This window comes from Procambarus clarkii, chromosome 53 (assembly GCF_040958095.1).
Source record: "Procambarus clarkii isolate CNS0578487 chromosome 53, FALCON_Pclarkii_2.0, whole genome shotgun sequence".
In the NCBI taxonomy this organism is placed as follows: domain Eukaryota; kingdom Metazoa; phylum Arthropoda; class Malacostraca; order Decapoda; family Cambaridae; genus Procambarus; species Procambarus clarkii.
The window spans coordinates 20,122,961-20,135,410 of record NC_091202.1 but is presented as its reverse complement, the minus strand read 5'-3'; the positions used below and the strand labels follow the sequence as shown (position 1 = coordinate 20,135,410).

At 41.1% G+C, this 12,450-nt stretch overlaps 1 protein-coding gene across 13 annotated transcripts in view; it reads right to left on the bottom strand.

Moving 5' to 3' along the window:
- Nucleotides 1-12,450, bottom strand: part of LOC138352350 (adenylyl cyclase-associated protein 1-like) — a 299,780-nt gene that overhangs the window by 27,895 nt on the left and 259,435 nt on the right. For all 13 annotated transcript variants that reach the window (XM_069304746.1, XM_069304752.1, XM_069304753.1 and 10 more), the window contains 2 exons: nt 10,908-11,116; nt 4,606-4,784 (listed from right to left, as the gene is read on the bottom strand). In XM_069304746.1, the coding sequence (XP_069160847.1) occupies nt 4,606-4,784; nt 10,908-11,116 (388 nt within the window). The remainder of the gene's footprint in view (nt 1-4,605; nt 4,785-10,907; nt 11,117-12,450) is intronic.

Genomic DNA, 12,450 nt, shown 5'->3' with positions numbered 1-12,450 from the left:
GAGGCGTATACAGGGTCACGCAGGATGTACGTACACAGGGCCTCCTGAGCCTTCACCAGGGAAACTCTGGAAGGACTAAACCAAAGAGCCCAAAGGCACTTGGAAATGAATCCCGAGGGAAGTCGCATTCAACTGAAATACATACAGGGAGGGGGGGAGATAATAAAACCTTCCCCCCCTTGAAACATAAAGCCCTATGCAGAAGGCACCAAGGCCCACAAATGACCAAACAGGACCCAAGGGGCCCCAGTTGGACTCCCCCCAAGACCCAGGAACCACAGATGAGGGCCCCTAGCAGGGTGGAGCAATCATTCATACCCACCACCTGCGATAGAAAAGCAAAGTCCAAGGGAGAGGTATTAAAAGAAGGGGCTTGCTGAAAAGATCCAGAAGCCTCACCATGAGCAAGAGGCTCAATGGCTAACGCGCCCGAGTTGGAAGGGGCAAACCCCAGATCAGTTCAAGCCACATCCCGAACTAAACCCTGCCCCAACTCCAAAACCCTTAGACATTTCAGAGTCGGAAACGAGGAAGGGGGAGGAGAAGGGTGAACAATGCCCACTGGGAAAGGAGGAGGTGGTGTGGACAGAATCTTGGTTGAATTAACCAACACCTCCAAATCAAAACCCCTAAAAACCAAGTGGGGCAAATCTGGGCCATCCAACCAGGCACACAATGATGTGGTGGAGACAGACGCCATACACTATTTCAAATGTAGATATGATAGAGCCCAGTAGGCTCAGGAATCTGTACACCAGTTGATTGACAGTTGAGAGGTGGGACCAAAAGCTCAACCCATGCAAACACAATTTGGGAAATACAAATAGGTGAGTACAACCTAAACTGCTGCAATACAGAAAACCTCAAATGAAAAGTGGTCACTGCCTGATACTTCTGAACTTCAAGAGGAGAGTGGTTAAGAAGTCACATGTGGGGAACAAGTCCCACACGACTCCGGGTCAAAGATGCCACCGACCCAGCAGGTAGCATGGTGGAGGCAGAGCATATGAATGTCACCAGGTGGCACAGACGACGAACAACCCTCAAATTCACACAAGGCAAGAGCAGGCTCGGAAGAGGTGTCCACAGTATAACAGAGCCTGTAGGAGATTTCCAAGGCCTGCAGGGTGAGTGTTCCTTGCAGGAAGCCCAGGCACTGGGAATGCTATGCTGGTAACTCCTGTATGACTGAACAGGCACCCCTGGCCCGCTGAAGTCAACAGAAAGGTCTAGGAAGCAACAAGGAGGTTAACCTGGTTGATGGGGTTCTGGGAGTTCGTCTACTCCCCAAGCCCGGCCCGAGGCCAGGCTCGACCCCCCCAGACAACCCTAGATGGAACCTAACAAGGCACAGTAAAGCAGAAAAACTTCCAAGCAGAAATAGCAAATGAAACCAAAAAGGGACAGAAGTGAAAGCCTGAAGCACCCTAGGACCAAACCAAGGAGAACGAGCAACCAGGGAAAATCATAGCACCAGACAGACATATAGGCTGGAGGCCCACTTCAGCACACTGGGTAGGTCACACGAACCACAGTGCCTCCCACCGGCAATAAGCACTCTCAACCCGAAGAAAGACAGTCAAAACTTTCTTACTTTAAGGGTGAGGGTCACCACAAGCGAGGAGACTCCCTAAGGGAGTGCATCCTAAACACACCAGAGAAGACAACCCTGACATTGCAAGGGCAGCACTTAACCACTGCACCACCTGACTTAACACAGGGTATGAGCAGTGCGCCACCCGACTCTTTAAGAGATGTTAGGATATCGCAAGACTCAAAACACACGCACAGCAGGTTGGGTACAAGATAACTGCCTGAGACCTCCAGTGAGTGGCAGCCATCGTGACAAAAATTTCCAGCATGCATCAGGGACATCAGTTGGCTCAGTTCTGAATGAGCCACCATGGCTGGCGCAAGGGCCTCCGACTCCCAATCCCCTGTCAGACACGGTGTCGAAAGATCGTTCTCTGATGATGATATTCAGACCTTATTGTTTGAAGAAGATAAGTTTAGTGATACTGATGAAGCAAGGAATGACAAAGACCTAACACAAGTGTCAGATACAAGTGATACAGCATAGATGAGGATGATACAGCGAGCGTATCAAGTACAGGGTGAGTGCCAAGTACGCTGCAGCCTCCCAGGCCATCGACCTCGCCATTATTATTACCACCTGTGTCATCTCCAATTTTTGAAGAAAGTGATACTATAGATGAATTGTTTTCTGGGTTCAGTGATGCTGCTTCTGATACAAGTAGCATAGATGAACAGAGTGTTAGTGGCTACCATGGTGGTGTTACTATACCATAGTTATGGTGGTGCCAGTATAAGGAGCATGGGTAAATTTGCGAGGGAGGACTGTGATAATTTTGTACCAAACAAACCACAATTTGATGATACTTATGTTAGTGTTGCACCCACTTTCCCATATACAGGTGAAGGTAGGAGTGAAAGTGAATATTTTATGGCTTATTTTGATGAGCCATTCATGCAACATCTTGTTGACAAAACCCAACAGGTATACATTGCAACTACGACTTATTGGATGTGGCTTATTACCTGCTTCACATATGACACGATGGAAGGACACCACTGTGGCTGAACTGTATGTGTTGCTAGCTCTGTATCTGCTTGTGAAACATTCCGTGAAACATGTAATACAGGATTATTGGAACAAGGATAACGCTATTCCAAGCCCAGGGTTCAACACGTACATGTCATGAGACAGGTTTCTGATATTTCTACAGTGCCTACACTTTGAAAACATTGCAAATGTTGATCGAAATTATTGACATTGGAAAGTGCCAAAAGCGTTCAGTGATATCATACAAAAAATTTGCGATTACTTTGTACCAGGACAGAATCTTGTCACTGATCTTTTCCTAGATCTTTTCAAATCTACCTTACACTTCACAAGCTTGGCTACATACCACCTACAGGAACTAAAGCCAAAGGTGTACGTGAGTGCATTGTTTGCAAGCACACAATGAAAAAACAGCAAGCGAAAATCTGTGTGTACCTGGTACCTACTTGATGGGGTTCTGGGAGTTCTTCTACTCCCCAAGTCCGGCCCGAGACCAGGCTTGACCTTGATGGTGCATCGAGTCGAGTGCAAAGTCACGCTGTGCACCATGGACTGCTTCTTTGATTATAACTCACTTCCTTAGTATTGAGTACTGAGTGTGTAATACAGTGTACGACTGTGTAAATAGTGTGTGTGTGTGTATACATAGTGAAAATAAATTTAATATTGAACAAGTAATATTGTGCCAATAAACATTTTTTTGTGGACACATTAGTGACAGTGTATCACAGTTCCTTGGAACATTATGAATGTTCTACTGAGTACATATTGTAAAGAACACAAATATGCATCAGATACAATAAAAAAAAAGTAATTAGAGAGCATTGAAAATGCACTGAAAAAATGAATGAACACATTTGTAGCAACTCGCGAGTCTTGAATCGCCCGCACGACCGCCTCCGGGAGCTTCCTACATGGACGAACACGTTCTGGTGACGTCACTCCTCCGCATCTTCTCCACATCACCACAGCCAAAGTAAGTGTTTTTTTATATTTTTCTTTTTACATGTACACACTCAGGGAAGGGATTTTTAACAATATACAAAGAAAATAAATATTTGTTGGGAGCACTTCAATTTCAGCGCACCACCAGAATGTCACAATAAAAGCCGTGCAGCACGGAGGTTAATGAGCACCCAGGTAAGGGAACCCTGAGTACATGTAGCTCCAAGCACACTAAACTCTTGGCTCACACACTACACAAATGTGCACAAGAACAGTCAAAGGCAAACACCACTTACAGAAAACAGGAGACTGGAGCCAGAGCAACTGGAGTGGGTGACATAGGTCCTGGATACATCAGATTAAGAACTGGTGGTGGAACAGCCGGCTGACCAGGCCTGCCTTCCTCCTCCCCCAAAATGAGGACGGGTGGAGATGGAGCAAACTAGCTCATGCTAGTTTCACAAATTTTTTACCATTTCTTTACATAGTTTATAGTAGTTCTTTGGGGAGTTTTGAGGGTGCCAGTCTCATTTTTAAACAAGCAGTAGTCTGTTTTGTTTTGCTTTCTAGGTGCCTTTCCTTGGTGGTGGAAGACATGAATAACTTTACATAAAAGGTTTTCATAGTGCCACTGCTCCCTGTGTCTCTGAGGGGGCCACATTTCTGGCTTGTGGCCCCCCTCTAAGAATAAAGAGCTCTGTGATTGATGGCACCAAGTAGTATGGCATTGCATCATTGTAGTAGCTTTAGGGAGCCCAAGGGGCTTCCCCCAGAAAAATCACACTAACGTGAAATATATTAATGAGAAAATCAATTGGAGCAATGAGGTGACTCGAACCACTCTACAGCCTCTAAGATCCTATCACTTTTTTCTCAGCCTAAGCCATACAGTATCATGCAATCGATGCATATTTTGTGGTCAGTATGTCTAGTTTTCATAGATGATAGAAACAGATTGCTCAAAATGATCATACAGTATCACAAAATGTTGAGCTAAAACACAACTGATTGGGCCGAATCAATTCCTACTGGAGATGGATATTTAAAGAATGAATAAAAGACAGTGTTCAACATACGTGGTGGGGGAGGGGGAACACCACAGTTGGCTGGTGCAGGCTTGAGGTTGGCCATGGCGTTGCCTCCCCGAGTGTTCCATGATAATCCAGTTGTATGGTGTTTCTTGACATACTCTTGTAGCTCCTTGAAGACATTGTTCCAGTTCTGTACCCATTCAACATGTATCTTGTCTTTCTCCCTGGAAACGAAAGAAACACATTGTGTGATCGTTTGTTTCTAATATGATGTGAATTATGACGATAAAGTTGTAATACACTATAACATTCTTAATAAGAGCCCTGCTGCCCTTAACCCCTGCACTGCACATCTGTTTTTGGTAAAAACTTCATAGTGCAACTGTTAAGGACATACTTTTGTTGTTTTTATAAATGGTCAGGTAAAGTTAATATCAAAATCTTTCCAAATTTAATTATTTTCATTTCAAAACACAAAGAGTGATGAAAACATTAAAAAAAACATTTAAATATAGCCTAAGAAAAAAAAAAAAAGGCAGGTGGGTGGGCTGACTATCACAGACTGGCTTATAGGGCACGCGAGATCAATCCCTCAGCTCCCCAATCCCCGCTATGTCTTTCCTCCCACCTCCTTTTATGTTATATATAACTATCTACAATTTTTCTGCACCATAATGAACCACAAAAACCGCGTGTTGATAGTTTACGCACGGAACAAGAATGCAAGGTCAGCCTAGCGGCCGACAGTCAGTGTGGCAGGGGCTGCCCCCAAATACATTTTTTTATGTAATTATTTTAATGTCTGTGAATGGTTTTAAATCTAGTTTTTTGTAGTAATATCATTCAAGTGTGTAATTTATGGAATATATATAGTTAAACGTGTTCTAAAAAATATGGGGCTCATATATAGTGACACGTATATTATATTCTTAGATCAACCAAACGGTGTTCTTTTCCTTTCCCAAACGGAGAAGGGAAAAACAATTTTCAACAGAACGTTTCCTTGTGAGAAAAGTGAGAAAATCAAGCGGTGAGCCACAATCAGGACCTAGTGGTATGCAGGCAAAATGTGCCAGTGCGCGCGCTCCAGAGAAATCTTCACTGCCTGATGTTATAATGGAAGGGGGACTTCCCTTCCAACACCTCTCCTCCTCCCCACTCCTCATAATCTTCCATATGCCAACAGGAGTCATCAGCAAGGGTTAAGTAATAACTTGAACATACTTTTGTAGTGAAGATTTGGGTGAATTAGGTATAAAATTTACTTTGAAGAGAAGTTTTTGGGGAGTCAGGAATGGATTAATTCATTTACCATTATTTTTTTATGGGGAAATTCGCTTCGGTTTACGAACCGTCTCCAGGAACATTAAATTCTTAAAACGAGGTACCCCAGTATTGCAAAGGAACATGAGGTTGTTTCAAGATGCACAGATGCAGGAAACAATGGCTGGGTGCTGTGTCTCTACCTCATGCTGTGAATATCATAATTAACATTGTGTTCACTGATATCTGAAAATTGAACATAATCTTTATCACAGTCAGGATCATCTATGACACTACCAATGCAAAATAATTACAGTTACCTATTTTATTCATTATTATTAAGTGGTGCTATGGCCCTAGATGCGCAGCATTGCTGTGAGCAGATCCTGTATGCACCAACTTTGGTCGTTCTCTCAGTACTGAGGCTCTCACAGTTAGTATGCATGCTAGCGATTTTTTTTTCAAGATAGCATCTGTTTACTGCAGTCCTGAGGCACAGGATGTGAGCCCCATGTAGCTACGGGAGTTTTGAATTGCTCCCTATACCTAACAATGCCATATGGTGCTCTGCACACCCCCTGATCGGGTGCCTTAATGCGTTCTGTGCAGTGGTTAAAAAACACAAAGTAGCCGTCACAACTGCAAGAAAAATGACAGGCTGGATAACTGTTACACAATGACAGCCCATTTCAAAGCTGGAGAAATTGCTGACCTGGAGAGCGTGTAGAGAGCCTTTACTGCTAGAATCCACTCGGTAAAACATCTAACCTATTGGGACCCTCAAAATGCCTAAATCTGTATTCTCTTGAGCGCAGGCGGGAGAGATACATAATAATTTACATGTAGAAAATATTAGAGGGGCTGGTCCCTAACCTGCACACTGAAATAACACCACATGAGACCAGAAGGCATGGCAGGATATGCAGAATACCCCTGTTGAAAAGCAGAGGTACTCAGAGAGAACTCTATTAACAGCAGAGGCTCGAGACTGTTCATCATGCTTCCACTACACATAAGGGGCATAACGGGTTAACCCCCCTCAGTGTTCGAGAGAGAAATTGATAAACACCTCCAACCTGCTTGCTTGATACCTGCTTGATGGGGTTCTGGGAGTTGTTCTACTCCCCAAGCCTGACCCAAGGCCAGGCTTGACTTGTGAGAGCTTGGTCCAACAGGCTGTTGCTTGGAGTGGCTCGCAGACCCACAGACTCACCACAGCCCGTTTGATCCGGCACTTCTTTTAGAAATCAATCTAGTTTTTTCTTGAAGATGTCCACGGTTGTTCCTGCACTATTTCTTATGCTCGCTGGGAGGATGTTGAATAACCGTGGACCTCTGATGTTCATACAGTGTTCTCTGATTGTGCCCATGGCACCTCTGCTCTTCACTGGTTCTATTCTGCATTTTCTTCCATGTCGTTCACTCCAGTACGTTGTTATTTTACTGTGTAGATTTGGAACCTGGCCCTCCAGTATTTTCCTGTGTATATTATTTGATATTTCTCTCATCTCCTTTCTAGTGAGTACATTTGGAGAGCTTTGAGATGATCTCAATAATTTAGGTCCTTTATCATGTCTATGCATGCCGTATATGTTCTCTGTACTCCCTCTATTTCAGCAATCTCTCTCCTGCTCTGAAGGAGGAAGTGAGTACTGAGCAGTACTCAAGATGGGACAGCGCAAGTGATTTGAATAGTACAACCATTGTGATGGAATCCCTGGATTTGAAAGTTCTCGTAATCCATCCGATCATTTTTCTGGCTGAAGCAATATTTGCTTGGTTATGCTCCCTAAACTTTAGGTTGTCAGACATCATTATTCCCAAATCCTTAACATGTTGCTTTCCTACTATGAGCAGATTTGATTGTGTTTTGTACCCCTGTATTTTGTTTAAGTTCTCATTTTTACCATACCCGACTGCCTGGAATTTATCACTGTTAAACATCATGTTATTTTCTGCTTCCCAGTCAAAAAACACAATTAATATCCGCTTGTAATTTTTCAATGTCTTCAGCAGAGGTAATTTTCATGCTAATTTTTGTGTCATCTGCAAAGGATGACACAAAGCTGTGACTTGTATTTTTGTCTATATCTGATATGGGAATAAGGGGAAGCAGTGGTGCAAGGACTGAACCCTGAGGTACAGAGCTTTTAATTGCACTTGGACTAGATTTTATTTGATTGACTGTCAACAGGAAATTGAGTATCCACCGTCCTACTTTACCAGTTATTCCCATTGCATATATCCTTGCACAAGTCTTTCACTAGCCCTTCATGATCTACAGTATTTACCGTGTAAAAGTCGCCCCCTCGCATTGGCCGCACCCCTAATTTACAAGGATATTTTGTAGAAAAACATCTATTTTAGTATGTTTCATCATACATTTATTGAAAGATATTTTAAAGTGGTTTTTGTACCCCAACTTGTACCTCCTCTAAAATCAGCTGTATAGTTGTCTATATTTTGGGCAAGAGAATTGCTATACATGATGTGAAACTTGTATTTCTGGCTGTGATGTCGAGTGTTGCCACATCAGGCCACGAGGGTGGCGCACCCGGTGGTGGTGCACCATCACAGTGCTCTGGTTTTGTTGTTATTCATTCATTGCAAATGGCTGACAGGAGGATGAAAGTTTAACATTCCTCTCAAATTTCTAGGAGCATTTTTCATTCAGATAATGAAGAAATGTTTTTTAAATGTAATACAGTCGTTGAATAATGTATGACATACATCAGGTGTGGGATATGTATACTGGGTAAGGTGGCAAGATGATGTAAGCTTCCTTCATAATTGCCTACATATATCGTAAGCAATTTTTTGTTAGTTTGTGATAATAAACTGTGATAACTCAGCTTGTTTTCCATACAGTATTATATTATTAGTAACACAATTTACAGTACTGTAATAATTTGGCTTGTTTTGAATATTTTATTATTAGAAACGATTTTTGTGCCTAGCGAACTTAACCAGTATGCTCGTCAGGCTCCCTAGTCTATGCCACTCTCTCACATCCGTAATACGGCTGCATTAGGCGCAGGGCAATTTTTTTTATACATTTAAAAATAAAAAAAGCGCATCTTATATGCCGGCAAATACGGTAATTGACTGCCATTTGTCAAGTCATTGTGGACTTCAGCTTCCGTAGAGAGTTTCTTGACTGTCATATTTCCAGTCATTGTGGACTCTTGACTATCTGAAGAGAGATTTTATATGTTGCCATTTGCCAGTCCAGTTGGGACTTAGTTTTATCTGATGGCAAAGAGATAGTTCACCGCCTTGTATTATTGATGTTCATGCTGAGAAATTATACCCCTCACTCTGGCTATGTAACGTCACTACCCCACCATGTTCACATCCTTTCAGCCAGTCTTGGGTTGATTAATGAACCAATGTTATTAGGTTATTTTTGCTAAGTGACATCTAGCTGCTATGACTTGTACATTGTGTGACTTTACTTCATTATTATTTGGTTATGAGTTAGTTTAGTTTAGTTCATTTATTATGCACCCATACCCATCTTGTGGGCGGTAGTGGAAAGTGTTACAGAGGCACATAATGGGCTCAGGGACTGAACCCCACAATTCATTTAGCTAAGCAAGTTACAATCTTGATGAGCTAGTTACAAAATTCAGTATAAGTCGTCACATCAACAATGGGTTCGAGATCGACCACAAGTACAGTTTCTAAATTAAGCAACTGACATATGTGGAGAGCTAGTGTCACAATTGATATGTTTATCCTGCACACTGCCCCCATCCAGTGGGCAGCGGTGGATAAGTTACAATTACTTAGTTACTACTTACTGGTTTACTTACTTACTGGTTATAAGTACATTATATATAGAGAGATTTGTGTATGTAAGAAGCAGTGCCATGTAGATAAGTTTGCCCCAGTAAACTGGTGGATTATATTTAAGACTTTCACTCTTCCTTAGACATATTACCACTGAATATTTTGAGGCCAGGTAGCTCATTAATTTATGAGGGGAAAGTTTTATTCCACAAGCCTTGCTCGTGTCATGATCATGACATGACAGTGAACAGAGGCATTAGGTTAAAAGAAACATGCCCAACTATTTCTATCGCAGCAAGGAATTGAACCCTCGCTCCTCAATTGTAAGTCAAGAACAAAGCCAACTGTACTACAAGACCCTATTACAGTTATATTTTCTGAAGTATTAAAAAATATTTAGTTGCACAAAATATTTATTTTGTTGGGTAATGACTAAATACAGTATATGCAAATAGAAAAAGTTGAAATAATTTCTCAAGAGCGTGTTTCCAAGCTGTTGATCAAGTTTAACAACAGATTTATTGATCAGAAATGAGTGAACTATCCATATTGGATTACTCAGTCATTTCTTTTTAATTGCAAAAATAACAAGTGTCTGGATATACAGCAGACTGATCAGATCAATGAGTTGATGGACTTGCAAAATAATAATGATGTGAAACTGTCCCATACAACAAATTAGCTATGGTGGCCCAGCATAGGCCACCATAGCTAATTTGGTTAGAAATGGCAGAGGTCAGCACCTCTGTCATTTCTGACCACGTACAATACTTGATTGAATGTGCCTTCAGTCCTGTTATGGGTATTTTGATAAAGCAGAGAGAATAAATCTACATTTGTTAGCATGGCAGAATATGAGCAAAATTTACATGTTTTGTTCCTGAGATTCTCATTTAGTTCTCAGCATGAGGTTCATGGCTCTTGTTAAAGCTATACAATTTTAACAAATCTGATTACTGTTTATTATTTGCAATTCAAAAATATATTTGAAATTTTCTTTAATTTTTGTTGTCAAATTATCATCTTTGATTACTTTTGCTAATTGTTTTGTACTGTAGAGAGAGAATTACTATATACTAATTGATATTGCAAATACAAAATATGGCTAATAATGAAAATGATTAATTTCTTCATTGTGATTTATGCTGGAAGGATATGGAAGAGATTGGGACTGCTAAGAAATAAAAGTGATCTGACAAAATGTACCCGTTAAGAATGGTGTTCCCCATAGAACAAGTATATCACAAGAACTGTTGCTTAACGCTACTACAAAACTACTCCATTAAACTTACCTATATTCCTTGAGAACTCTGTTAGTATAGAACACCGCTGAATCTCCCATCTCCTTCACATAAGGTGCTGGAGCAGGGGTAACCGCTACCCACGATAGACCGGGGATAGATTCCGAGATGGCAGATAAGTGGTTGAAGAATGGGGATTGACGTTTAGATTCACGAAAGGCAATCACTTCTTGGATCTTCTTGCCTGTAGGTTCTAGCACCTGTAAAGCATAAGTATATCACAGTGAAGATTTATTTTATGGAGGGGACAAGGCTGTGTGTATTACTATTCACAGTGAGGATAGGCGAGACAGTTGTTACAAGTTAAAGGAGTATACCACATTTATGAACTTGAAGCGGTTTCAGGTAGAGTAACTGGTGATGGAACTGTAAGTAAAACTCAGTGCATATATGATGAAGGAAGAAGTTCCATTTAAAGGAGTGAAGAGTTTATACAAAGAGAGGGGGGGGGGGGTCAGGCATGTGTAAGGCGAGTGCTGGTTTGAAGTCGAGGAAGAAAAGTAGGCTCAATCAAAAACATTACGACAAAGGCCGAAGCTTTCTTTATCTATACAGAGCAAGCTGTTTTTACATGTAAATAATCTCAACTTTATAAATGAAAAAACATGCATTCTTTTGAACATTATATTGTAGAATGTCAGATACCAAAAAATTTCTGACATAGATTAAGATGCAATGTACTGAGCTCTGTAAATACTTTTTGAATACTGGACACTTGATGTACTTGACCTGAACTCTAGGCTTACAGTACTATGAAAGGAAACAATTATGCAATATGGCCTTTAGTACTGGAGTGTGACCTGCATTATCAAACATCCACAGCTGCATCCAATCACTTCATATCACTACCTATAAAATATTTTCTGCAAGATTTAATTTAAAAAATGTCAAACATTACATCACTCCTAACCAGTGAACTCAAAACAGCCCTCTTCCCTTACCACGTATACACTGTTCACACACAACGCATGCCTCCTCACACTTCACCGCTTTGTTACACACACTTATTACATTTGTCCATTATCTTTGCTTTCCTTTCCTCTTCCTTCCTTCTAAAGTGCATGAATACACTCAACTCATCACTCTAAAAATGCATTTGTTCAGTATGGCCAAGTTACTTACATGAGGGAATGTAAGCTAAAATAGTCCAGCATCCAGAGGTAGTGACTAACATGAAACTGTACCTTCACATTATGCCTCAAATACCTGTAGCCATTCAATAACATGCTTCTGGTTGACTTTTAATGGCATTAAGTGTTCTGATTTTCAGTTTGGCAGGGTTTCATTCCTTTGGGTTGCTTTTACACCAGACAGTTATAATGCCTTTGGCAACAATCCTTAAATATTTCAACAGCCAATTGTGAACTATTTGGTATACACGAAACCCAACAAAAATGAAGGTTTCTTCTTCAAAAGAAGAAACCCAACAGCCTAATATTGTCATTTGGAAATGTCAAACATTTGAACAGACGAGAAGAAAAATTAAATAACAAATATTTTTTTTTCATAATCTTTTAGTATTGTATTTAGTATT